This window comes from Panthera tigris, chromosome B1 (genome assembly GCF_018350195.1).
Source record: "Panthera tigris isolate Pti1 chromosome B1, P.tigris_Pti1_mat1.1, whole genome shotgun sequence".
Classification (NCBI taxonomy): Eukaryota; Metazoa; Chordata; class Mammalia; order Carnivora; family Felidae; genus Panthera; species Panthera tigris.
This window is the reverse complement of record NC_056663.1, coordinates 172500538-172528516: the sequence shown is the minus strand read 5'-3', so window position 1 is coordinate 172528516 and position 27979 is coordinate 172500538. Positions and strand designations below refer to the sequence as shown.

The 27979-nt window shown below is 45.7% G+C and overlaps 1 protein-coding gene across 5 annotated transcripts in view; it reads left to right on the top strand.

Annotated features, from left to right (window-relative positions):
• Nucleotides 1-27979, top strand: part of TBC1D1 (TBC1 domain family member 1) — a 215232-nt gene that overhangs the window by 161897 nt on the left and 25356 nt on the right. For all 5 annotated transcript variants that reach the window (XM_042984763.1, XM_007098858.3, XM_007098857.3 and 2 more), the window contains 3 exons: nucleotides 6729-6914; nucleotides 13108-13269; nucleotides 18992-19150. In XM_042984763.1, the coding sequence (XP_042840697.1) occupies nucleotides 6729-6914; nucleotides 13108-13269; nucleotides 18992-19150 (507 nt within the window). The remainder of the gene's footprint in view (nucleotides 1-6728; nucleotides 6915-13107; nucleotides 13270-18991; nucleotides 19151-27979) is intronic.

The window sequence follows — 27979 nt, the reverse complement described above, 5'->3', positions numbered from 1 at the left end:
TGTTTGCCTGAAATGGCTCCCGTCCCTTCCACCCGTGTGACTTTTCCTGTCCTTCAAGAACCACCACCACTTCCAGAAACCTGATCCTGATGATGGTGGTAGGAAGAATGTTGGTTGCCATTTTATGGAATGCTTGCTCTGTGCCAGGCATAGGTATGTATTTAACGCTCACACTGCTCCAGAGACCTAGACACCGTTATGCAGATTTGTAGTTGAAACAGGCGTATAGCGAAGCTAGGTTAGTGGTGGAGCTAGGATTTGCCTCCCGGACATGTGCCCCCAGAGCTCACGCTCTACCTGACAAACAGGAGAGATTCATTTCTTTTGCTAAATTTCTTGAACACTTTCTCTGTCTTTCCTAGCAGTCATGTACTTCTCCCAGTCACCCTGTTGAAACTTGAGGGACTGTGTCCCATGCATATCTGCCACGTAGCAGGTGGCAAAAAACTTAGAAACATTTCTTTACGCCAAATGTTGTCTTTTTTTTTTAAATCCTGTTTTCTTACTGGTAGACCATTATATAATGTGACTGGAGAAAACGATGAAATCCTTTTTATTGTTACTATTTTCCATAAAATATCCAAAGAAGTCATGGTAGGGTTTAGAGCAGCCTTGGGTAAATGACCTCTTTTGTTCGGTGACTGTCTCACGTGCACCTGCTGTGTCAGCCCGCACAGGCAGAGCAGGGAACATGGAAGCCTCTGCCCCCTGGGCAGCTGCCTCCTGTCCAAGGAGCGGTAAAGCAGCTCGTGCTTTGTAAACAGTTTGACAGCATTCATGGAGGACTGCCTGTTCCTTTCTTAAATCTACACGGTTCTTTTACTTTGTTTTTTTAAGACGTTTTCTTCAGCTGTTGGTAACAACAGATGCTGCAGACGCTAATCCCTGTTGTTGTTAACTTTTCTCCAGAGGCTTAACGTTCAGTTGTAATTCTCATTTCCAAGGCCTATTCACGTTGTTAAAACAGAGGATTCAGAAACACTGGAATTTTAAACATTTCTTTTTCTTTTGGTGTGGCAGATCAGGAGTTTTGAGATGGAGAGAGTTATAAAGTGCTCTGTTGATGGGGTAACACAAAAATCCAGAATACTGGAGAATAAGGGCCCATCTCTTCATGTTCTTCCTGGAGCTCCCCTGTCTTACAAGGCACTTAATGTGTGATTTAATGTTTTGTCTGTAAAAGGAGGAGAGCTGCAGCGCAAGCCCGACAACAGCGTCTTCTGCAAGTAGCAGCGAGGAGCCCTGCCTTCCATGCTTTACTGAGTCGGGATCCGGGCAGATGCGAGGCTGTATGCGTGCGTGGTCCTGTCTCCCCTCCCCTGCCCTGTCACGGCCTCGGCTGTGTGCATACCGATGGTGCGCACACATCTGTGTGCAGAGAGAGAGTAAAGAATGTGGCAGTGCGGTTGCAGGAGAGCAGTTTGGCAGCTAAAATATTGACACACCAACATAAATCATATTTGTGGCTCTGTTGAGAAGGTCACAGCAAGGATTTCAGTAGAGGTGATTGTCTCTCAAGGCCTCTGAAATGTAGCTGGTTTTGAAATTCTCAGAACCCATTAAAACCCATCGTTTCTGCAAATCTCTATGATTTAAGCATGCTACATCCTGTCATTATAGGACATGTCAAAATAGTAAAGTGTAATCCTTTGCTAGCGTGTTATTGTGGCCCTTGGTTTTGTGGCCTTGCAGAGTTCATAAGTATGTCTGTCAGTGCCTGTGGGCGCCACAGTTGGGGCAGTCAGGGGCGAATCTCATTTCTCACATTTGGTACCGAGGGACTGGCACCCAAAAGGTGTAAGTGTTTACAGAGGTTTTCAAAGAGGGACCGCCAGACTGGCCTGGGGGTGGAAGAGCCCCCCGGGCCAGCCTCGACCGTACTCCTCCCTGTCAGCCTCTGTGCAGCAGCGGGTCAGCAAGAGTGTGGGTCAGGAAAGGAAGCCAGATCCCCAGTGTTGTTCTAAAGAATGTTAGAAACATCAAAGGAACCTCTCTTAGACCATCTAGCAGACCCCATCCCAGGTACATATAAGTGACTCAGTAAATACTGGTGAAAATGGCTTAGGAATTATCCAAGTTAAAATAATGCACATACTGGGGCACCTGGGTGGCTCAGTCAGTTAAGTGTCTGACTCTTGATTTTGGCTCAGGTCATGATCTCATGGTTTGTGAGATCAAGCCCTGTGTTGGGCTCTGCTTTGACAGTGAGGAGCCTGCTTGGGATTCTCTCTCTCTCTCTCTCTCTCTCTCTCTCTCTCTCTCAAACTAAATAAACTTCAAAAAAATAATGCACATATTTATTATTAGAACAAGGCTCTCAGCTGACTGTCCAACATCTTAATATTATTCTTGCCCTGACCCTGTCATTCCACTCAACCCCATGCATGTGAATACACATGGACTGTACCTGAAGCCCATGTGTGCATGCACCCATGAGAAAAGACTGTTAGAAAGCTATGCCCTTGACCCAAATCTAGATCTTTTTGCATTGATAAGAAAACAGCCCACTAGGATTAATTATACAGGCCAGATTTAGAACAAAGGATAATATGTTTAAAAATTGTTAATTATAAACTATAACATCAGTAATTGTTACCACATAAAAAGAATTTGGGTGAGGGGGAATATATTTTTACCCATTCCCAGGGTTTAGGAGAGGATTAAGTGATGGGGAGTTATACTCTGCATGGAGTTCTTGCTGAGGATGATTTTGTTTTCCTTCTCCTCCCCAGGTGTGACAGTTGGCAATGTCAGGGCGTTTTTGATGGGCACTCCTGGGGTGGGCAAATACTACTGTCCTCTGGTGTGTAGAGCCTAGGGAACCTGCTAAATCCTCTAAAAGGCACAGAACAGTCCCCCGTGACAAAGAATTATCCAGCCCAAAATGTCAATCGTGCTGAGGCTGCGAAAAGCCTGCTGTCAGCTGTTAGGTTTATTTGGTGACCTTTACAGTGGATTAGCTTTTATTTCGTGAATTCAGAGGTGAAATTAACACTAGGACTGGTCATTTTTCTTTGTATGCTGCGCTTGGCCTTGGCACCCCGGCTGAGGCCGGGACAAGCCGTGGGCATGTGTGAACGCCTCGATTCACGCAGTCGATGACAACAGTGCCTGCACGAAGTTTTAGCTGCTAGTGGTAGCAGCGAAGGGAGATGAGCTGATGTGCCCAGTACAGGGGGCTGTGGGAGGGAGGGCCAGGGGTAAAGCTGCCTTGTGGAGAAGGAGCTCTGAGAGCCAGCGGTAGCGGCATTACCTGGGAACTTGAACCGCATTGTTCAGCAGAGTTTCAGCGGCCAAGATGGTAAAAGAAAAAAGGGAAGACAAGAGCTCAAATGGAAGAGTTGAGGCTGCAGAATAAGATGAAATAAGAACACCGACTAGAATTCCTTCTGAAAAATGCAAACTCTCGGCCTCCCCAAAGATCTGCTAAACCAGAATCTGGGTTTTAGCAAGATCCCACGTGATGCTTGCGCATCTGGAAGTCAGAAGAGCCCTGGGTGAACGTTTTGTATTTCACATCGTGGCCCTGACCCTTGCCAGCCATGCGGCCTGGCCCAGGTTACAAAACTTCACTGCACCTTAGTTATTCTGGCTGTAAAATGGGGATGACAATGTCACCTGGTTCGTGAGATGGTCGTGAGACCCAGATGTGCGTATTTGTGTTGAGGACTCAACGGTAAATGCTTACCAAGCTGAGCCGTGACAGATAATAAGAAAACCAAGCTCAAGGAGAGCACATTAGGGAGGCAGTGCGTGTCCTCATCGCCAGGCAATGCCTGTACTCTTTGCAGATCTACTTCTTTGGAAGAAGAAAATAGCAAACACTGGAGCTTCAAAAGACTCTGGTTTTTGTCAGCAACCCAACTGGCAGAGAGTGATGGACCTGGGGACCAAACAGCCGAAACTCCCAGATGTGTTCCATCAAGTCCAGCCTGGGCTATGCTCTGTTCATTACCTTGCAGGGTCTGAAAGTCAGTAGGACTGTGCAAGATGCTCCGGAGGAGAAAGGCGTTGAAGAGGGGAGGGCAGGTTGGAGGCAGGAGGCTACGCGAATGAGCCCTTGACTGATTAGCGGGGTTTGAGAATGGGAAAGAATTTCTAGACCGACTGCTCCTCGTGCTCCGTCACCAGGTGGGTCCCTGGCTGCCTGCTCTGTGCACGTGAAATCATGTGTGGCGAGCCTGCCCCCCTCCCTGCCCTGCCCCCCGCCCCACAGTGAGTCCGTCTCCCAGCAATCACCTTTTGGAAACAAGACCCTTGCCAGCCAGTGGGCGTATAAATCCTTCAATATGAGACGAAGCAGAACTTGAATCACCACCGCATTGTTCAGCGGAGTTTCAGCGGCCAAGATGGTAAAAGAAAAAAGGGAAGACAAGAGCTCAAATGGAAGACTTGAGGCTGCAGAATAAGATGAAATAAGAACACTGACTAGAATTCCTTCTGAAAAAGGAAGAACTTGAGCTATGTTGTGTTCAGGAACGACTAATGCTAACAGCTGTTGGGGGTGATTGGTTTGTTTTCTGAGTGTTTTGCAGAACATTTTTCAATCTCTGATTTACATCATCACAGGTTTGCATTATTTTTCCTCATTTTTTTAATTATGAAAATTATTCATTGTCACAAATGTAGGAAATACAGACAAAAACAGCAAGCACGCCCAGACGTCGTACCCATCTAGTTGTTCTTTTAGTCAGTAGCTGTGTGCCAGGCACCTGCTGGGTGTCAGGGACTATGCCGGATGCCAGGGAAACCCTCAGGGACAAGGTGGCCTTGTCTTGCTTTCTTAGAGCTTACAGTTGAGTGGCTAAATCTTGATGTGTTTCCTTCCAATAGTTTTTTGTGTGCCCTTAATGACTATGTAATAGCAAACAGAGCTAATATTCACTGTATTCTTACTGTGTGTTCACCCCTGTTTCAGGTAGTGTATGTGATATGTATTAACTCAATCCCTGTAACAGTTCTGTGAGGGCTGTTATTCCTGCCCAGCAGATTGGGAAACCGAGGCATAAAGAGGTTAAGCAGCTTGAAGATCACAAAATCAAAAAATGTGGAGTCTTGATTAAAACCCAAACAGCTTGGCTCCAGAGCCTGACCTCTTAATCGCTGAACTATACTGCTTCTCATAATATTTATAAGATTGAGATCATTCTGTACAGACAAGTGTGATTCCTGCTTTTATACTGACCATTACACGTGAGCACCTTTCTATAAGAACAAATGTGCACAGACTACCTCCAAGAGAAGAATTTTAATGTATTCATTCATTTAATAGGATCATAAATAAACAGATAGAAATGTGATGATAAGTATTTAAATGCTTGCAGAGATCACAGAGCATTCTTAATGCTTATCATAAATTATTTTAATCCAGTACCTTTAAGAGGAGTTAAGATGGACAAGTGACTTTAGGAAATGAAATGTTTTGTAGCTTATGTTTGATTTCTTAGATTTCATAGCAGCAAATCAAACCCAACCTTAGCCAAAGATAATGAGAAGTCAACGCTAACAGCTGTTCTGGAAATTAATTGTCATGTGGCATTGTGTTGGAGCACTGGAACACTGGAAGAGACTGAATGTTGTGATCTGGGTGGTTGTGAGATTTGAGTTGTCTGAACGGCTTTTCACAGCATGTGTTAAAGACCATGGTTTTATTTAGATTCAGTTTAGACTGACATTCCCACGAATCCTTCGCCTCAGGTGAGGTCCGCTCACACAGGAGCTTTTGCTCTTCTCGGCTAGTTTCAGAGTGAGCAGGTGGGGCGTTCTTTCCGCTGGTCTGTAAGGTATCTGTGAGTTATAACAACCTTGTGTAGCAGTGGGGTCTGCAGTTGAGAAAGATACACATTCATGAAATGTGAAGAGATTTCAACTAATAACTAGAAATTTGGAAACCGGTGACATAGGAAACCTGAATTGTAGAGATACCTAGCAGAAGGCGTGAACTTCCAAATCAGGCAGACATCGGTTGCGATCCCAACACACCTGTGTATTCACTGCCTGACGCTGGGCAAGTTACTTTGCTTGGCTGAGCCTTAGTTTTCTCTTCAGGCTAATTAATCCCTGCCTCTGGCGTTGTCATCAGGATTAAATGAGTCTGTCTGTATAAAACTCCTGGCGTGGTGCCCAGCACTTGGTAGAGGATCCGTTAATGGTCACTGTTATTATTGGCTATTAAATATGCTTTCATCTTCTTCCAAAATACCTAGCCTTGTAACATAGTGGTTAAGAATGCACATGGAGGCCAGACTCCTTGGGCCCCCGGTCCTGGCTCTATACTTCCAGGCTGTGTGACATTTGGCAAGTGTCAAATGTGCTCTCGTTTGCTTTTCTTTCTTTAAAACTGAATAATTACAGTAGCTACATTTGAGGGTGGTTGAGTGTTAAACTAGTATCCATAAAGCCCCCAGGATGATCTGGTACAGAGTGAGCACTCTAGAGCGTTTGCTGTTACCAATAATACAGTCATTAACTCAGAAGGAAATAGAAATATTACACCTTTGAAAGTAGGTATCTTTGAACATTTCTTCAGCTCCTACAACTTTTGCTTACCGTTTGATGTATAATTTGATGGTTGTAGTTCACACCCAATTTATTTCAATGCATATTAAAACTTGAATTTTAAATCTGGTGATACCATTTCATGATATGCAAGCGAGCAGAATTTTCTGATCTGCCACTATGTTTAAATATAAGTCTTACCGTTCTGAAATGTCCTTTTCTGTCCCCAGATTACTCTGAGCTGGGAGAGCTACCGCCACGATCTCCTTTAGAACCGGTTTGTGAAGATGGGCCCGCTGGCCCTGTCCCAGAGGAGAGGAAAAGGACATCTCGTGAGCTTCGAGAGTTATGGCAAAAGGCTATTCTACAGCAGATCCTGCTGCTCAGAATGGAGAAGGAAAATCAGAAGCTGCAAGGTTGGTTTGCCATATTTTTTAGAATTAACAGGGCTGATAATCTTAATTTGTCTTGGCTCTGAAGTGAATCGCATCACACATAAGAATGCCATCTTTAAAAAAACAAACAAACCAAGACGCTCTAACATACGTACGTACATACATACATACATACATACATATATACAAAATATCTGTTTACTTTTTCAAAGTGGAGTTAGTGCTTTTTACTTTCTGGAGGCTTCATGATAACCTCACCCAGTGCATTAAATTATTCCTGGATGGTCGTTTGCGGCATAACATCTGGAACTTCCAAGAGACAACCCTCAAATGTAAGCTTCAACTCTCTGAAGAGTGTTTTTTTGTTTTGTTTTCTCTTTCCCTCCTTACTTTGTCCCCAGCTACAGTCTGTGCCGGGTGGTAGGTGTGAACTAATCCTGCACAAATCAGTGAAATTCATAACCTCACTCTATGTGCCTTTTGAGTGGGTTGCAGGTAACCTAAAGCGAAGAGGACGAAGCTTCAGCATTAGCTGAGTTCTAACTGAACAAGATCGAGATATTTTATAGACAGACTCTTTTAATGCTGCCGACAGCTTTCCAGAAGGCAGGTGTTAGCCTGAAGAGGAAACTGAGGCTCACACCAGCCAAGTTCTTGCCTGGGGTTATGTCAGTATCAAAATACGACTTGAACTTTGAAAGTTTAGATTTTGTTCATTTCCTGTTTTCTTTACTGTTGCTTGAACCAAAAAATATTATCTTCATAGCAGCTAAGTGAAGTGGGTGGTATGGTGGAAAGAACGTGGGTCCCGGAGTATAGAGAGCTGACTGGATATAAAATACTGGCCATTTTGATGGGGAAATCTGAACATACTCTTTCCAAAGGAGGCTGTGCAGGCGGTTCACTTGTGCCGCCACGGCCCAGAGCAGTTTGGCAGTTAGAGCACATTTCATTGAATTTACTCCTTGGCTGCAGATCTTCGTCTTTTATCTTGATGTCTGCATATAGAGCTGAAGGTTATTAAGGCACCAAATCTGGTAAGGTTCATAGTCCACCAGCGTATGTCATCTTTGACCAAAAACACGAAGTCAGATACAAAGTAATAAGACCTTTGAATATGAAAGTAGTTGAGCTTTGGCGTGGGCTACTTACAGGTGCTGTGGGCTCTCCCTGTACCCGGTATTGAGGCTGAGAGACCCTCGAAGTGCTGTGGGAGAGGGTGCCACTGTGAGGGGAGTTTACTGCAGTGATTGCTAAGATTTCTTCCAACTCGGTTTTTCTACCATTTTCTTGGGTGTTCTTGAAGGCAGTTCTAAAAGCAGATGCTTGAAAGAGACTTGACAGTGATCACATCACTGAGGGTACATCAGCTACATGACTGCTTTGGAGCACAGGACTCATATTCATGCATATATTGGGTTGGGGTCTTTGTTGAAAAGCAGAGAGGCAGTTCTGTTCATCATGTAGGCCGTAAGTCCTAACACTTCTCCAGGCCAGTCTGCTTGCAAATGACAGCCACGGAAAATCAGGGCATAGCTGTAAAATGGGCATGGCACCGGCTGGCTTCTTGGGACGTTGGGGGGCATCATGGCTGCCATCGAAGAGACTGATCAGTGTGCCACGAGAGCAAAGCTTCTGTGAAGCTGTGTAAATGATGATTACAGACAAGAGTGAACAGGGAAGTGTTCCCTAAGGTGACCTGGAACACCTGGCCAGGTGTTGCATCAAGTTCACTGGGCCTTGCCAGCATCTTGCCACCACTTCCTCATTCCATCTGGCGGTGGTCCATCCTGTGAGGTCTTGCATTCTTGCTATTTGCATTAATTTCTCTTTTTGTCTCTATAAAGTTCAACATATGTGTTCACCATTGTGGTGAAGGCACAATAAATTGTTTAATTCAGAAAGCATTGACTGTTTCTGTGAGTAAGGTACCTATATTGCTAAGACACTTCATCATCAATAAGAGCCTGACCGTGAATTACCTAAAAAAACATCTTGTAAGCTTTGTTGGGGTGGGATGGGGGCAGAACTTTCTCATTAAATACAGAAGCAAGATTTGACATGAACCAACCAGGAGTATACCATGTACTAGACAGACAGTCATTCTGCTACACTGTTTGTTTGTTTGTTTAACTTCTTTTTAAAGGAAAGTTAAATTGTAGCTGGGTGTGGGATGTGGTTCTTGTAATTGATCTAGTGTTTAAGCTAGATTGCATGCTGTTTGAGAAAGAAATGAGAAGAACATGTGTGAGGAGGTTCTTCCATGGTTAATTAAGCCTATTTCCTAGATTTAAAAAAAATTTTTTTTAATGTTCATTTATTTTTGAGGCAGAGACAGAGCATGAGTGGGGGAGGGGCAGAGAGAGAATGAGAGAGAGAGAGAGAGAGAGAGAGAGAGAAAATCCAAAGCAGGCTCCAGGCTCCCGAGCTGTCAGCACAGAGCCTGACGCAGGGCTCGAACTCACGGACCTCGAGATTATGACCTGAGCTAAAGTCAGATGCTTAACCGACTGAGCCACTAGGCGCCCCATCCTAGATTTTGAATATGTGGATTAAGTATCTGTTACTATTCGGGAAGCATTGCATCTGAGCAGGAACCAAACCACATCATCTAAATTCTCTTCAGTCCCTTATAGGCGGTTGAAAGCTGAATTCTAATTTCCCCAGATAACTTTTAATGGTTCTGGGACCAAAATACATTGCTTGTCTCCCAAGCCAACAGTCTCCACCATGTCCCTCTGCAAGGCCATTCCTCCCCTATTACAAATGAAGATGTGAGAAGCCCAATGCAGGACAGGATGTGTGGTTCAGTACAACCATGGTTTGGGGTCAGAACACTATTGCTTATCTCACTGACTGATGTAATTCAAAATTTCATGCTTCAGATTAAAGTGTTATACTATATCTGCATAATGGTATGATAACACATTGAATTTTGTATTTTAACTGAAATGTAATTGATATTTTTTTAAAGCGTTTTTCCTGGTTAAGCAAACGCATTGTGTTGGTTATAAAAAAAAAATAAATAAAGACTGTGGTTCTTCTAACATCCCTACAAGTTTGGAGGTCACTTAATCACTGATGCTTCCAGCCTCTTAGCCTTTCCTTACTAAAGTTTTAAGAGATGATGGTAATTGGGGCACCTGGGTGGCTCAGTCAGTTAAGCAGCCAACTTTGGCTTAGGTCATGATCTTGCAAATCATGAGTTTGAGCCCCGTGTCAGGCTCTGTGCTCAAAGCTCAGAGCCCGGAGCCTACTTCAGATTCTGTGTCTCCCTCTCTTTCCCTCTGCCCCTCTCCCACTCATGCTCTGTCTCTCTGTGTCTCTCAAAAATAAATAAAAACATTTAAAAAATTAAAAAAAAAAAAAGGTGATGGTAGTTGGAAGAACATTTTATTTGTGAAGGCAGTCACTAGCGACGCAGGATTGGGGACAGGCAGCTACAGCCCACCCTGTGTAAGAGACATAAATCAGACCTGAACGTCATTAGTCCGAAGTCTGAGTAGGCTCATACATTCATGGTAGATGGTAATAAATGTTTTAGATGAATCTTCTGTAAGGTTACGTTTGCTCTCATATAGTCCTAGTGTCCCATAGCCCCAGAAATACTCAATTGTGGGTTTGTAGACCCTTATTTAATATTTTAAACGGTTTGGTCTTGTACATAAAGGCCTTGTCTGGGAGCTTTGACATTTGTTGCAAGCGTGTACATCCGCGTTGCTTAATAAGACATTTTGGAGGCTCTGGATTTTAGGTAGCAATGTTAGGATACTCAAACTGCAGGATGGTGCTTAGGTCAACAGTAAAATACATGGATTAAGCCTTTTCAGCGGAATCTTCTGGCTAGATGTTATTGTCCTGTTGAGTTCAGAGAAGGCTCCTTGCATAGCTTGCTGGGCTCTTTAGTGCAGCCAGACAGGCTCACAGCAGAGCTCACTGTCAGAGAAATGTCCCTTGGCACTGAGAGCCCAGTGCTACCTGCAGTCACTGGCCAGCAAGGCTAGTCCTGAACCTGCTTTGCCACAAGGTGGTTTAATGGGACCTTAAAAAAAATGTGTTCTTCAAAGTGAGAAGGAAAAGAATAAAGATGGTAGGTAGAAAATCGCAAGAGAGGCAGCACCAGGCCTGGAGTCACTTGACTACCCACCAGCCAGTAAATAACTTAGGGCAAGCCCTGTACTTGCTCTGAACTTCAGTTTCTGTGTCCACAAAGTGAGAGGCTGGATGAGGGACGTTTTCAGCACCATCTTTTCTTGCATTTGTACTTGAAGGCAGTAATCGAGTCCATTAAGTACATAATCCATGCATCACATGAATAAGGTTTTACCATTAGGGTAGAGTTAACTAGATTAACTGAGTTTGCCTTTGCTCAATTTCTAACACGGAAAAAGAAAATATTTTATTTCATGTTATCAGCACTTAGTTTTGTAAAGCAACATTTTAGACCTTTCCTTATTTGTCTTTATATTTTTGATAATTTGTGAGTACTTGCTGATTAGCAGAAATTTTTGGATGCTTGGTATATTTCATCTCACTGAATCCTCACAAGAATAACTCAATGAGGTAGCTGTAATTCCCGTTTTAAAAATAATAGGCACTGGAGTTCAGTGTAGTGGTTGGACCTGGAGGAAGGTATGGGGGGGAGGGGGACTTTGGGTCCTGCTCCAACACCTCCGACTTCTGTGGCCCCTCCTCTACTCCTGAATCAAGTGGGGATGGGGGTGGGGAGAGCGTGTGGACTTTCAGGGGGCTGGGGGAGGACACACTTGGAGGAGCGGGGGTGGGGGGAGCACTGGGACCTTCAGGGAGCTGGGGGAGGACACACTTGGGGGCGGGGAGAGCATGCGGACTCTCAGGGGGCTTGGGGAAGACACACTTATGTGATGTCTGCATTGACTTAGCAGTTTCTCTAGGACTATGAATGGCTGTATGCCAGTAAACTTAACTGTTGAGATGCAATAGACAAACTGCATGAGAGATCCAGTTTACCAAAACTGAAATGAGAAGAAAAAGATCTGAATGGCCCTGTATCTGTTAAAGAGATCACATTTGTGTTGAAAATCTTTCACTCGAAAAAACTCTAGGCCTGGAAAGTTCCCCTGGGTTCTGTCAAACATTTCAGGCCCCTGATGGATACATGCCTAGTCGCAGAAAAAAGATGTGTAACCATAAGCCCCATAGTGCGATGGAGAAGGGCAAGGGCCCCAGGCCCGCCCCACCTCCTGCTCAGGGACCTGGGAGTTGCTGGTCAGCCTCTCGGCCTTGGTTTTCTCAACCAGCACCCTGCCTCAGAGAGTCATTAAGATTAACTGCTGCTGAATATAAAGTACTTAGGACATATATTTGTTTATTATTATCATAAAGACCACAGTTGATCGTCTCTGCAGAGGCCTGTGTACTGGCTCATTTAGCTGGGCAATGCTATGTGTTGTCAAGATCTGAGACCTGAGGTGGGATGGATTTGGGGGCTCACGACATCACCACTGTGTTGAAATAGAATATCATGGTTTTAGGTGGGAGTGAAGTTGTCAGATTTAATCCTGAGAATCGTCAATTTAAACTTTTCCTTTATCGATTCCCTGCCTCTCCCCCCGCCCAACCCCAGTTTGGTAATCCAGGTATAATTCTTAAGCAGTTTAAGCTGAATAAAGTTGGTGGGAAATAACAACTACCTTCGTACATTTGGGACGATGTCATATGAAAGGGAAGATTTATTCTGTTGAGCTGCAGGAAGCAGAAACATGACGAGGTAGAGGCTACCTAAGAAGGTTTGGCTCTAAATAGGGAGGAACTGTCCTTGGAGAGGCTCTCCTGGTTCAGATGAAGAAATTGTGTTCATCTCTAACCATGCCAGGCACCAGGAATCTTAACGCATAGCTCCTGTCCTTAAGATGTTTGCAGTTTAGTAGGGTAGCTGTGAAGATTGATAGAACTGGACAGGTATGGGATATATTTTAGTAGTGGAGCCAACAGGTTTCTTGGGGCAGGGCGGGGCGTTGTGCAGGGGTCAGAGAAATAAATCAAGGACACCTACTAGGCATACTCAGCTTTTTCTAAGGTAAGGAAAATGGGGTGGCGCAGGATCAGTGACTTTAGTCTGGACCTGTCAGCTTGGCTGTAACTGCTCACCATTCCAGTAGCGATGCTAGATGCTAGGAAATGAAGACTTGTAGCCATAGCATTCTCTAACACGCTCTTGCATGATCTCTTCTAGCCTCTGAAAGCGATTTGCTGAACAAGCGCCTAAAGCTTGATTATGAAGAAATCACTCCTTGTCTTAAAGAAGTGACCACAGTGTGGGAAAAGATGCTTAGCACTCCAGGAAGATCAAAAATTAAGTTTGACATGGAAAAAATGCATTCGGCTGTTGGGCAAGGTAAGCTTTATGGGGAATCCATCCCGCCATCCTTACCTCCCATTGATGTTGGGAAGAGGTATGGAATAAAAAAACATCAAGGCCCAATTTTGGTGGCTGTTTCTCTCGTAGTTACCACACCTTTCTCTAGTCTGTTTCCACATATCTTAATTTGTGTGAGTTTCATCACCTTTCATGATTCCTCTTAATTAATTAAAATGCCCAGAAGCCTAGGAAGCAGGAAGAAGATAGGAAAACAGGGCTTAGTTGCCTACAAACTGGGTAATGATGACATATCTAAGTTAGATGGTAAAGCAAAAACTGATTGCATGGCTTCTCTGGGGAAACAACACAGTTTTATGCACAGACTTCGGACAGGTCGTCCCAGTTTTAGATCCCAGCCCTACTGATTTGCCATGTGATCTTAGGCCAGTGACTTAGCCTCTCTGAGTTCCACTTTCCCTGTTTGTGAGGTGTGGGCGATGACGGTGATTGCTGTGAGCAGTAAAAAAGCTGATACCTGGAAGCACACTGCACATCCCTGCTGCCCTGGAGGGCCCGGGTGGGTAGGCGGTGTTTGTGGGTTTTTAGTGTGGTTTACTGACAGTGTGCCAGTCCACACTACTACTGGCCTAAGAATAGGACTTGGGACTAAACATTTAGAAACTTTTCCAGTAATTTCACAAGGGTGATCCAAAAAAAAAAAAAAAAAAAAAAAAAGTGGACTTGTCTTTTATCAGTCTTTTTTTTTTCTGTTTCATTTTTATATAAATTCATTTTTACTGTATTTTATAACAGTATCAGCAGTGGATTGGAACATTTTAAAAGAAAACAAAAACTGGTTCTTCACAAATAGTTTGAGTAGCTCCATTTTACAGCTTAACTTTGATGATTATTAGTGTTCAAGTAAAACAACCATTTCTTTTAAATAAATGTATATTAGCATCTGCTGGCAAGATCAGAGACCTTTGGAGTCTAATTTTAGTGGTTATCAAGTTCTGGTCAGTTTAGTCAAGAATAACCAAGAATTCAGACAAAGCAGTTCAAATATGTATGAAGCTTAGTTTTCTTCCGTGGACTTTGTTAGCAGCTCAGCAGAAGAAGTTACACAGTGTTACTTATCTCAAGAGAGTGAGTGGGCCAAAGCATTTACTCCTACTGTAGTCTGTGGGCATTATTTAACCTTTATCTGAACTTGACTGTGTCAGTTTCAGTAACAATATGTAGTGATTGCTAGTTACGACTTTCCCCTTTCTATGGATAAGGAAACATGACGCTGTTGTAATGGTCCCAGGGCCTGTTCACACACCCATCTCCTGGAGTTCTCACCACCACACAGCACTACCTGTGGTTGGACCTGCCTCGGCAGTGCTCTTCTCAGAGAGCAGAAGTGTGGCGGGTGGTGAGGACTCAGACTCTTAATTGGCCAGCGGCTTCCCGTGTGACCTTTGGCAGGTGTCCTCGCCCTCTTGGGCTCCAGCCTTCTGGCAGCTAGAGTGAGAGGCATAGACCCTACAGAGGGTCTCACAACTCTCTTCCAGTTCTCACGTTCTTTTGCCCCTAGTGATTGCTGGAGGCTTACCATTGCACCAAGTGGCCCCAGATTGCCATTTGGAAAAGGGAGAAAGCAGAGAAAAGAAGGACTCTGTTCTTTCCCTTTTCACTATTGACTATTTGATGGTCTTCAGGTGGCTTTGCTTGTACAAAAGGTAAATCGCATGGGTCTGTGACAGCTGTTCTGAATGTTTGAGTTTCTTGGAAACTGGCACCTGGAGATACTGGTTTTCGTTATGTATTTGACAAGAGGGAACTGATGGAAACACTCCAGGCATCTGGAACCTGTGTAGTGAAGTTTGGGATAGGTGATTGTACAGTTTGTAAACTGAGATGAGCTGAGGCTAAGCCTCTTGTGTCCACTGACATGGTCATATCATACCTTCTGTGGCAGAAACTCTATTTCTAACTGCACAAGCGGCTTTTTCAGTTATTCGGCTGGTTTTAACACATAAGATGTAATGACTCCAAACAAATGCCCACAGTCCATCTTGTAGCTCAGAATAAAAAACAAGATTAAGGCGGGGGGGGGGGTCAGAACCACCCCTTTGGCCTCTTAGGTAGAAGCCAAGTTACTACAGAGACTTTGAAAGAGAAGGTAGTCCCTGTGTGGGTGATGAGGCCCTTCCTCTTAATGGTCTGAGGACCCCTAAGTGATGGAAAAAGGGATCTATAAGCCTTCCAAGTTAAAATTGGATCAGAGCAGCAGGATTAGTGTGTCAGCTTAGGAGAAGGAAGAATAATTCTGTAGAGCTTTAAATAACTCAAAGCTTAGTTTGGGTTTAAATGATTTCACTGAAGATAGCAAGGTAGAGCTTTGTGAACCGGAGTATACTTTTCTAGGACTGAGATTGCGAAGAGGGCACCTCAGCAGTTGGCAGTTCAGGCCAGATGCAAACACTGCTTACCTGTGATCCAGCAATGCCACATATAGAAACCTGTTCTAGAAATTAACCAGTCAAAAATGTACTGCAGTAGGAAGAATGCATATTATGGTGTTGTGTAGCTAGTAGCTAAAACAGAACCAGAAACTCCTGCCATGTGACTGCCCTGTGCCATAGTCCTCGAAAATGACACAGTAGACTTGTATTTACTGGTGTAAGAGATGTCTGAGATAAGTAAATGAAAAAAAAAATACTGTGTGGTCTCATGTACAGTTGTATATTTCTGTATGCACATAGTGTGTGACACATGCATGACACAATTGCAGATATCCGAGTAATAGGATGACCATACATCCGGTTTGCCTGGCACAGCCCTGGTTTACAGCTTGTCCCAGTGAAATAATAAATAGCCTTCCTCTCTGCTTTCAAATGCTTCCTGCTTTGGCGTGGTGAATTATGTGTTCACTCTAGTTATGAGTGAGTGGTTTTTCACTTTCTTTATACCTTTTGCATTTTTAGAAGGGCTTTTTTTTTTTTTAAGTGGTGAGCACAAATTACTTCTGAAGTCAGTAAAAATAAAAAGGTGTTTATATTCAGGGGGAGGGTGGCCTCCTGTCCACCAGGAACCCTGCCTGCAGGCCCAGGGTACGAGTGGAGGCAAAACTGAGCATGGGGAAGGCTGTTCCAGTCCTTCTCAGCAAAAACATTGGCTCCAGTTCACATGACTCTTTGTTTTTAAATCACAAAACCTAAGCTCTCTTAATACGAGAATATGTGGTACTGTCCAATGACACAAGCGATATTCTCTTCTTCCAAAAAATAAACGTCTGATAAGATAATGGGAATGATTTAGTAATAAGAGGAAATTGGTTATCTCATACCTTGGGAAAATATCCCAGTTTTAAAAAAATAGTTTGTGAAAAAGCCCCACTATAAATCACTTAACATGGTGACTGTTTTTCAGGCCACATTTACTTCTATTATAGTTTGAAATGTTAAGGGCTTGTGTGTGCGTGTGTTTACACACACACACACACACACACACACACACACACACACACCACACACACAATGATATTCTTCGAAGCGGGGAGAGAGGAATGGAGTAATCTAAAAAGGCAGATGTCAGGGTGTGTTAGTTTCCTATTGCTTCCGTAACAAATTATTACAAAATTGATGGCTAAAACAGAAATTTTCTTCTCACACTCCTGGAGGCTAGAAGTCTGGGGTCAGGGTGTGGGCAGGGACACACTGGGCATCCCTTGGCTTGTGGCTGCGTCACTGTGCTCTCTGTCTCCATGATCACATTGCCTGCTCTTCTCGTCTTCTCTGTGTCTCTTGTAATGACACACGTCATTGGATAGAGGGCCCACTTGTATCATAAGGATGCTGATCTCATTTTCAGACCTTAATTATGTCTACAAAGACTCTTTTTCCAAATCATGTTCACAGGTTCCAGGGGTTAGGATGCAGACACACATCTTTGGGGGCCACCATTCAACCCACTACACAGGATCATGAGATTAATGCCAAGACCAGCATTTAGAGAGGGTGTGAGTTGTGGTCACAGTGAAGTGTGGCCCTGTATTTCTCCCACAGGCTCGCCTTTTTTGTTTTCTTTTACAACTGGGCTGTGTAAGGGAAAAGTCAAATTGCTTACCGTACCCAGGATATTTCTAGGAGATGGCTGAGTGATTGTTCTAAATAGTTCCTTGTGGATCTGGTAATAAATGAAATTGACCACTATCTGGTTCAGATCCACAAATGATGATTTCATCATTAACCGCCAGGCAAGAACACAAAATATATGTTCTCTGGTCCCCACCCGAGTAGCAGCTTGCTGACTGCTCTGAGAGAGACGACAGTCCCTCCCTCTGCTCTGCTCCTACCCAGCTGGGTGATCTCGGCTGAGGGACCTGTTCCTGTGGGCTTCAGCTTTCTTGTCTTTACCAGGAAGGGCCATCATCCAGCGTCCCTCAGTGGGTCGTGGGGACGACGACGCAGTACTTAGGATGGCGACAGCACCTGGCAACATCGTGCTGGTCTAACCTGCCGCTGCTGTCTTGCCAAGGGTACAGACTTCCGTCAGATGTGGCCAGTGGAAAACCAGGAAAACTGTCTTCCCGGGCAGATGCTCTGATGAGCAGGAAAGTGTTCAAAGCGGTCCCATTTCTTCGTGGAAGGAAGGAGACCTCAGTCCCTCAATCAGAGGCTCCTTTTCTCTCCAGAGGACTCCTGTCAGAGACGAGACAGATTTGGTGTCTTACTCTGCAGGCTCCCTTGTCTCCCCATTTCTACATTCGGGCCTTGTAACAGCTTAATGGTGAACCAAAAAGTTCTGAATCAGAACCGTCAATATTCCTGCAAAGTCTGCCTTAAATGACGTCATTGGCTTTAAGAGAACTTCTCCTAGTTTCAGAGGACATTTTTAATCACGTTGCGTAGTCAAATCAGTTGTATTGAAAACGTGGAGTAGAGGCTCTCGGGTGGCTTTTCTTGTTTTCCCGTCCCAGTTGAATGCTGCCCGAGGCACGTTTGTGTGGACGGCGGCCAGTCCGGCCTCTTGTCCCTTTCTTAGCCCACCTTGTAGACGGTGTCTAATCCGTATTCCCCAATTAGGCTGCCCCCTCCCCAGCTCAGAAACATTCCGGGGTTCCCCAGAGCTGCCACATAAAGTGCAGGTAGCTTGCCTTTTATTTCGTCTCTAATAAATCCCTTCCCCCTTCCCACTGCCACCTGCCCCCACCACACATGCGCCCTGCACCCGAGGCAGAGAAACACGGAGAGTTTTCTTCCTCCGACGTGTCTTCTCTCTCCCTTACCCTTCCCACAGTCTTACATCTTGGCACAAGTGAAGGATTCTGTGAAATCTTGCCATCCTTCATCTGAACCCTCGTATGAGACAACATTTTGCATTGTAGTTTTACACGCCTGGGAGTCTTTCCCTCGAACATTAATTGGCACCAGATGGGGGCTCGTATTCATCAGCTTATCCACCCACCCCCCCCCCCCCCCCCACCCCCCCCACCCCCCCGCCCAAGTGTAGCACAGTCCGAACATCATATATATTTGAAAGCTGTAAGGAAAGTGCGAGGGGCCAGTGGAGGTGGGGGGAAGGACGGGGGTGTGGAGGAAGGAAGGAAGGGGAGCAGGCAGGACAAAATTTTAGTTGTTTCCTTTCCCTTTCGACGCTGCTAATTCATATGAAACAAGAGGTTGTCAGTGGAGTGAAACCTAACTCATTTTTATTATTATGTCGTACTCTGAGCATAAAATCTCTCTGTTTCCTGCCCCTTCTCCTGAAGGTGTGCCACGTCATCACCGGGGGGAGATCTGGAAATTCCTAGCAGAGCAGCACCACCTCAAACACCAGTTTCCCAGTAAGCAGCAGCCAAAGGACACACCATACAAAGAACTCTTGAAACGGCTCACCTCCCAACAGCACGCGATTCTTATTGACCTCGGTAAGTCTGCATTTGGTTCGACACGAAAATGGAAGGTCCACTCACTTGAAAAGTCTGGAGAGACTGTCTGAGTTATTTAGTGATCCGCCTTTAGGTTTAGCAATCAAAATTTACTGCTGAGACGTTCAAATGGAAAAGCCCTGGAGTAATCACAGCTGCCTGGAGTCATGTACTTGAAAGTGTATAAAAAGTCTCTCTCTCTGTTGTTGACTCCACTCCGCATGAAGGCTCCGCTCGTGATCATCGTTCAGTTCAGTAATTCAGATACTGATAGGCAGTTTTATCGTCAACCAAAAGAACGTCCTGGAAAACAGAAGTGTCCATACCAAGGCTTGGTCTAATCACAGGAGCCGCCCCCTGGTCTTCACTAATTACAAACAGCACTTACGAGAAAAATTGTGGAAAGCAGTTTATGGGTGGGTGGTGGGCCATTTTGTTTTGGAAACGGGGTGGCACTGGTCTCTTGAACAGTGTTAAAAATGCTAAGATGGACATAGTGTATTGGCTGTATCCGCAGGTGCCCCGGTGAAGGACTCGTGGAATTGGGATGTAGCTGTGGTATATGAAAGGGCCCCTGACCTGTCCGTGGCTGTGGGTGCAGGTGGGGTGCATCCTCTTCTGGCCCCACGTGGCAGGAGCTCGGCCCTGTGGCTTTTAGAGGACATGGTCCTGCTTCTGGAACGTCCATCCCGGCTGCTGCTGCCACCAAGGGCGCTCGAGGGTCCGTCTGTGCTTTGGGCCCCGCAGTGGCCGTGCAGCAGCCGGGAGGTGAGGATATTTCCCAGTAATCTGGGGTGTGATCTAGATCAGACAGCATCGAGTCTTATCTGTCTGGCCACACAGCAGATTAAAAGGTCAACTGCATAAAAGTTCTTCATTAGGTCCGAGCTCAGATGTCACCTCTGAGAAACTGTGCCTTCAGACGATGAGGTCCTGCTGCTAAGCCTCTCTGTCCCGCTCCATGATACTTACACATTCATTATTGTTCCAATTACCGTTGTTACTTAAAGCTACTATGTAACTTTACCTTGAGCCAAATGCCATGTAAAGTTACTTAACTCGCCTTTTTTAGTTTTCACACCAGGACCAGCTACCTATTGTTCTATCTCTGTTGAGAGTTGAGAAGATTGAAACACTGAGAGACGTTAAGTAACTTGCTTAAAGTAACACAGCTGGTGTGCTGCTGAGCAGTGTGGCTGCAGGGCCTGTGCCCTCTACCCCTCGCTCCCCAGCCAGTGTCCTTAATGAATAGGCAGCGCCTTCCTACTGCCCTTCTCTGTCTAATGCCGTGCTCTGCGGGCTGGACTGGGGCTGATGTACCTTCCTACCCCCAGCTCCTGGGACAGAGCCCGTCACGTAGTAGGTGCTGAGAAGTCTGAGCTGCTGAACAGGAGCCACCGCACTGGCATACCACTCTCACATGACCCCCGTAACGGCCCTGGGAAATGGGCCCTGTATCCTCTTAAGAAATGAGGAAACTGAGGCACAGAGAGATCCGTTCTCGACCATAGACACACAGTTAACTGGCAGGACCTCACCCCGCTGTGGCTGTGTGCCACAGTAAGGCCCCTCTGTCCTGAGGCCCTCTGAGCCCATGATCCCCATGTGTTCCCGTGGAAATGGCTGGCCGGGTGAAGGGTGATGCTGACGGACCATGATGACTCCGTGGGGACAATGTACAAGGCGTGGGGCTGGAGCCCGTTTGGCCCACTGACCCCAAGGAAAGCAGTTTTGTGACCTGGCAGCTGTGTTTGCTGATGTGATGAGTAACAAAAAAATGACACTGTGTTCCTATCACGTGAAATGAAGTGAAAAATAAATTGAGAGTAGGAGGTAGAAGGGGGTGGGAGGCACAGCCGTTTTCTGCATCTGCCCCCCACTCCACGGTGGGGTGGGAGGAGGAGGCAGGACCATGTTCTCCCTTCTTCAGTAAAGATGTTCCCTTCTCTGTCTCCTGCTGCTCTCCTGTACTCACTTTTCTGCAGATGGGGAAGAGAAGGCCAGGTCAGCTCAAGGGCCTGGGGTGGGGGTGCCGCCCCTGCTGTGAGCCCACTGCAGCCTGTCCTCCGGTCAGCACTGGGCTCGTGAGAGTTGAGACGCTGCCTTTTCTCATTCACGGGCAGGGCCAGGCTGCACTCACATCCTCTGGTCCCTGCCTGTCTCCCAGCACCCCCTCGCACCCCCAGAGGCCGGCTGCAGCCACCCTCCCCGACCGCACTGGCTGCCTCTCCGCCTCACCTCTTTCCCAGTCCTGGCCTGGCCTCTACTGCGGGCCCTCCGAATGCACGCCCGAGGCCTGAAAAAGCTCTTTCCAGCAGTGCATCTTCAAGAAACCTCTGTGCGTGTCTCCGGGTTTTATCCAGGGAGCCTTCAGAGCCAGACTGCTCTCCTGACTTGAGCTGGGAAGACCACCCAGCGGTGGGCCCCGGTGTGCAGGCCACGGGCTCTGCTCAGTCGGGTTTCAGGGAGCGCTCACGCGGGAGTTCTAGCAGACTTTGCCACTGCTTCCCCCTCACTCCTCGCCAAGGGGCAGCGTGTGCCCACCTAGTTGTTTAGTCTGCACTGTGGCTAACGCGAGGCCTAGTAAAGGTGTGCAGTGCTGCCCAAAACCAAATCCGTATTTCAGTTTTTCCTAGAAGGCAGCATCTTTATCCTGGCCACAACAGAATGCCTGTTGATTGGGGTATTTTGGAACTTCATGGGTTTTTGTTTTCCTGCCGCTTGCTTTATTTTCTGAAATGAGCTGCTAATGTAATCAGCTTTTTATAAGGTTTTTCCCTGCAAAGAGTAAGAATAATAGGTAGTCAGGCAGTTTCATAGTTTATAAAACATATTGCTTAGCCTTGTCGGGTTTCAACTTTACACAACACTATGTGAATGTGGACACATATTATTTCCACTTTAGAGATGATAAACGAAGCCCAGAGAGGTAGTGTGCTTTGTCCAACTTACAAGCTGCTCAGTGGCAGAAAGTTCTGGAACCTAGGTCATCTTAGTGTCTGTATCGTGTCCCTTCCAGGACACCCTGTAGCTTCTGTCTTTCTTGGATCTGCCTCCCACCTGCCAACACAGCTTCCCCACCTTAGGGATAACCACACCCAGCCCAGGGAAAATAGAGCAGAGGATGCTTAGCGACTCATTCTTAGTTCAGGAACCTGCCCCAGCCTCTTAAGCCTGGTTCCACCTACAATAATTCGTGCTGCCCCCAGGTAATTGAAGCTTTTCTCTTCTCTGGCTCTCCCTACTGAATAGACCACATGACAACCAACATCCTGCCTTCTGGCTGTGCCTCTCACTCTGGTCACGGCCACACTTAAAAGCTGCCGGTGACAGTGAGCAGCTAGCTGGAGACCCCCTTCACGCTCCCTTCCTCGGTCTTCTACCATTTCAGGGCTCCTGTCCCTGGCATCCCAGCCTGGATACCTTTCAGCACTCAGAACGTGCACCTACGAGGCTCTCCATCCTCTCCCCTGATAGGAGGGATTTAGCCAGAACAAAATGTGAACAGGTAATCTGAGAACACAGATAGAAACTGCTCCCGATCCTCCCCCACATCATTTACTTGTTTTATTAATCTGTGTTCTATAGGTTAGTAAAGCGGTGGCATAGTTTATATACTCCACAGAGGTCTAGTGAGTCTTTGGTGACCAGTAATAGTATTTTTGAGGGACTTCAAGTCTTTTTTTTTTTTTTTTGAGAGAGAGAGAGAGAGAGAGAATATCCCAAGCAGTCTCCATGCTCTCAGCACAGAGCCCAACATGGGGCTCAGTCCCACCAACCATGAGATCATGACCTGAGCTGAAATCAAGAGTCAGACGCTTAACCAACTGAGCCACCCAGGTGCCCCTGAAGGACTTCTAGAGACCCTTCATCAGTGACACCTACACGGGGTTAGCCATGCCCGTGCTGCAGCGAGAGGCAAAGCAGGTATCCACGGACATGGTGGGGTCCACGATCCAGCATGGGAGCTGTCATACTGATTTTTGCTTCCACTTAACATATTGTAACCAAAGGTGTAAAGCCTGCCTGGTATCTTGAAGAAAAGGAGCTGTAATCCAAGTGTTATAAAAAAGAATTTTCTCCTTGCTTTTTTAGAATCCATAAAAGATGAGGAGGAGAAGAGCCTCCAGAGTGAAGGATGAGCCGAGAGTGTTTAAGAACACTAAATATAGAAGGGCAGACAGGGTTTTCCCTTCTCCCTCCCTGTTTGGTATTTGCCTCACTTGGCCGTGCCACAAAAGCTGAGTGCTGTGCGCTTTGGGTAGGAGATGGGGTTGTTCGTTAGCAGAGGATGGGTGCTGGTAGCCGTTTCATTTTTGGGTTGAAGTCCTGTGTGAGAAGCTAAAAAGCATTGATGGCAAAACCCGGAAAAGTGGCTAGAATTTGTTGCACAGAAGTCTTGCTATGTAACACTTCTCTGTGTCCAGTTGGGGACTTGGGCAGGATGGAGGTCAGATGAACAGTCACAGCTCAACAGTCACAGCACCAACGGCTACATGCATAATTTCAGCAGGTCTGTCCTTGGCTCTGGTATTATCAAGACCACATTATGGGAACGTATTGATCCCCGAAATAGCATATTGATTACTCTTGAACCTCAGAGTGACAGGACTAAATGTGGATGTGATACAGCAGGGTGGCTTCATGTCTCCCTCTATTCTTCAAGCCAGTCACCGGTGTGCTGGCAAACAGCTCCCCCAAGCCCGTCAAAAGGAGGCCTGATGATAGAATTTGCAGATTTCCACAGTGTAAATGGGCTAATTTTAAGCCACCCACTTGAGGTCACTGATTGTGGAATTTAGCAGAGATGTGCACAGACACGGGAGGAGCCAGTTCCGATGGTCACTGGACCCAGCCAAATGTTTCCTAAAAATAATCTGCATACAGAAGATGCACTCTGTATGCACTCTCCCCACTCTGCCCCCGTGTCATTCAGTAGTCATTCCACAGATGCTTCTTGAGCACCTGGTACATTCCATGCCTTCTCAGAAAGACACATTCTAGCGGGGAAGACCAACACGAAACAACCGATGACCAAATTATTTCATTAAAATTGTGAGGAGTTGCGGAGAGCATATCTTTTCTCCAGTATTTCTCAAATTTGGCTCAGAGCTAAAACGCGACCATTTCAGAAGACCTTGGGATCACAGCTGTCATCAGGGAAGGAGCCTTGGAGATCATTCAGTTGTTAGGGTTACTGTTCCTTGTGCAGATGAGGAAGCTGAGAGGCAGAGGGTCACGTCAGAGTGCTGGTTTGCCAGTACCACCCCCTGGAGACGCAGGAGTCGCCAGGTCCCTCATGGAAGCAGTGAAGAAAGAAACTTGTTTGTCAATTGCAGACCGAATAACTTTGCAGGTGGCCTGGTGTGTGAGAGACCACTGGCCTCCCGTAGCAGCTGCAGCGAAGTAAACCAATGCTGAGGGGCTCATGGGTCTCCCCAGGATTAAGTCAAGTGAGCTGTGGAGAGAGTTGGGCAGGATACTCTTGACATTGGAATGGTATTTCTCCCGGAACCAGGCACGGGTCACCTGAGGATCCCTTGAAGGCCTTGTGAAACACACATTCCTGAGGTCACCGTCCCCGATGGGCCACTGAAGAAGACTTTTCTAGATGAGGGCCGGGAGTGTGCATGTTTACAAGTGTTCGGGTGATTCAGATGTCATTAGTGTTTGGAAACTGCTGGGAGAAAGCCCATCTTCGCCCTCAAAGTGACAGAGAAGGAAAGATTCATCCTGGAAAACCATCCCTTAGCAGGGTCAACACTTAGACTGTTGAGCATTACATGAAATTAAGTTGTAGGTCATTTAGAAATACGTCTGAATTGTGGGTCTCCTTCTAGGTCTTTCCAGCACACGTCACCACGTAGACGTATGAGACACAAAATCATTCCATGTCTTTCTAATACAAATAAGGAGTTTCTTTCTGTTCATATTTGACTCTGGTCACTCAGCAGTCTCCTCGCTCTATATGTGAGGGACACCCTGCCCTAGAGAGAAATCTGAAGGCCTACGTTTCTCTACTTCATAGCAGATGATAAAATGGTGTTTAAAGAGGCAGGTACCGTAGCCTGATGCATATGCAGGAAGGAAGGGCTTCACAGTTTTTACCCCGTTTCCCTCAGGGTTGGCAGGAGCAAGGTACTTTTCCCAAGCCGGAGTCTTTCTTTCAGTGCTCAGTATGCTGTTCCTGGGCAGGCGGGTGGGCGGGCAGGCTGGTGCAGCTTCTACCCTTCTCACTGAGTCAGACCCTTCTTCTAGAATCTGCACAGACTTTGAACAAACATGCATGGTAAGCAGCATTTTACTTGTAGTTAATAATGTGCGTAGTGAGCAGTGAGGTCCAAGGGGCTAAACAAGTCCTGATGTGTGCACTGCCCAAGACTCCAGTCACCAGCGGCAGATTAACATGCAGATACGTGGTCTTTATAAAATGCAGGGCTCTTTCCTGGCGCTGACTTAGTACCTTCTAAATGGGGTTGGAGGGTTGCAGCACTCAGTACCGGATTACGTGAATGCAGATGCAGATTCTCCAGGAACGTTTTTAATCGGCCTGGTCCATTTTCTGCTCACCAGGCTCGCCTCCTCCCTTCCCTCCCTCTCCTGGGTGTGTACTCAAGAGCGTGGATGAGCTGCGGTGTTCTTTTAAAAGAACTATGATAAACACATACCTATAAACATACCATTATGAACAATGCATTTTCCAAAATAAAATTTAGAGGCACTGTTTTACGTTTTTAACGTCTGGATAAATAGAATTAACTGATTCTCATTTTTGTTTCTGCATTCAGTCTGTTGCGTTTATGTTGTTTGAAATACATGAAGACAAAGCCAACCTTGCATAGATAGATACATAGCTGGAGAAGGGAGGAAGGACCACATGGACCCTCGAAAGACCGACCATACATTGAGAACTATTGACCTAGAAACATGTAATGTAGGGAAACAGCATCCCCCCAAATAGAATTCAGTACATAGACTGCACTACGAAGTCAGATGGGCAGTCCTTCTTCTTGTCCCTTTAGTCAAGAGCTTAAGACCAGAAGCTTGTGACTGTCCCTACTTAGGAGTCGGTGCAGGGGCCTCTCTTGCTGTGCCTAGTCCCAGACGCTGTGAGACAGGGAATGGCATTGGGAACACTGGGACATTTGTTGCAGCTCAGTCAGGTTTGTGTGGACAGGTTTCTTGCATAAAGAAAATCAGTGACAGCTTCTGACACTGCAACATGGGAGACTAGACCAGTCTGGGTAATTCCTGAAGATCTGGAAGTTTGGGGCTCACTGGTGTTTTGGTGAATCTAGATGGTGATGTTGTTTATTACTGTTTTTATTTGGAATTGTTATCAGCGTTCAGTTCCACGTGTTGATGAAATTCTAAATCCCATGGAAATCAGTTGCTAGGCCTATACTTTGCCTCAGAAGTTTGTTAGAACATGAGGTTTTCAAACTTAGGTGGGACCTTATAGTCAGAGAAAAAGTTGTGCCTCTACCTTGAAAGAGAAGTTGTGCATTTTTGCTACAGAGCTGTTGTGTGTATCCTTTTTTTTTTTTTTTTCCTCCTGTCTTGGTTGGAAGCTGGGTTTTTGTATGTTTTCCGTGTGGCAGATCTGAGGACCATTGCCCATGCTTGAGCACCATTAATTGCACCCACTTGTGTGGGGCATTGAACGTGTATGTACTCCCAGCCCCACAAAGTATGCATTCTGCCCTTTAAAGAAGAGGAAAATATGTGTCAGACGGGTTTGGTGGTCCATTCCGAGCTGCACATGCTGCGGTTGGAATTGTGGGCTACTCCTCTACACTTGACCAGGTTGCCTCGTGGACAGATCCACATAGGAAGATTTTCTCTCCATTCATCAGAGCTCATCTGTCATGTTTTATGTAAGACACTCAGCTAAGTTCTACATTGTGGTCGTTTTGTTTTGTTTTTTCTCCACTATTAAGAATGGGAAGGATAACACCTCTTGTTGAGGCTGCATGGGTGAATTAAGACTGAGCCTGAGAACCAAGTTCTGTCCATCCCGGTCCAAGATGTGCACCCTACCCCACACACGTGTTACCTTTCCTTTCCTTCCCTTTTTGTGAAGTTTCCGAGGGCTTAAAATAAAACCTAATTGTTCCTCACAAGTGTCCCCTAGCTTTCTACTTCCTACCCGGTCCCTTCTGTATGGGTAATTACCCTGTTTTCACTTTCATAAAAGTGAGTCCTCCAGGGGAGCCTGTGTGGCTCAGTCAGTAAGTGTCTGACTCTTGATTTTGGCTCAGGTCATGATTTCACGGTTCATGAGATCGAGCCCCATGTTGTGCTCTTTGCAAATAGTGTGGAGACTGCTTGGGATATTCTCTCTCTCTCTCTCTCTCTCTCTCTCTCTCTTCCTCTCTCTTTCTCTCTCTCTCTCTTTAAATAAATAAATAAGTAAATAAGTAAATAAATAAATAAAAACATTTAAAAACATTTTTAAAAGTGAGTCCTCCGGGAACAAGATTGAATAGTGAATAGCGCTTGCTAAACCAAATTCAAGCATTTGGAAGCAGAAGGGTACTTTCTCTTAAAAATATTCTGTGATGTATTCTCTCACCTAATTTGTTGTAAATTGTGATAGAAATTAACACAGGTCTGTAGTCCTAGATCTGTAATTCCAAAACCCAAAAGGCTGATGAAAACCAAAAGTTTTTCTGTAACTCCTTTTTGGCAGAACGTCATGAGTCCTGGACTCTTTGGAGGCAAAGTTTGACTCAAACTGCCATGAGGCCTTTCATAGACTTTGCTGTTCTCCTTAGTGTGGCTTTGCATTAGTATCGCTGCAGAATCGTAAGTGTGATGACGCTGCGA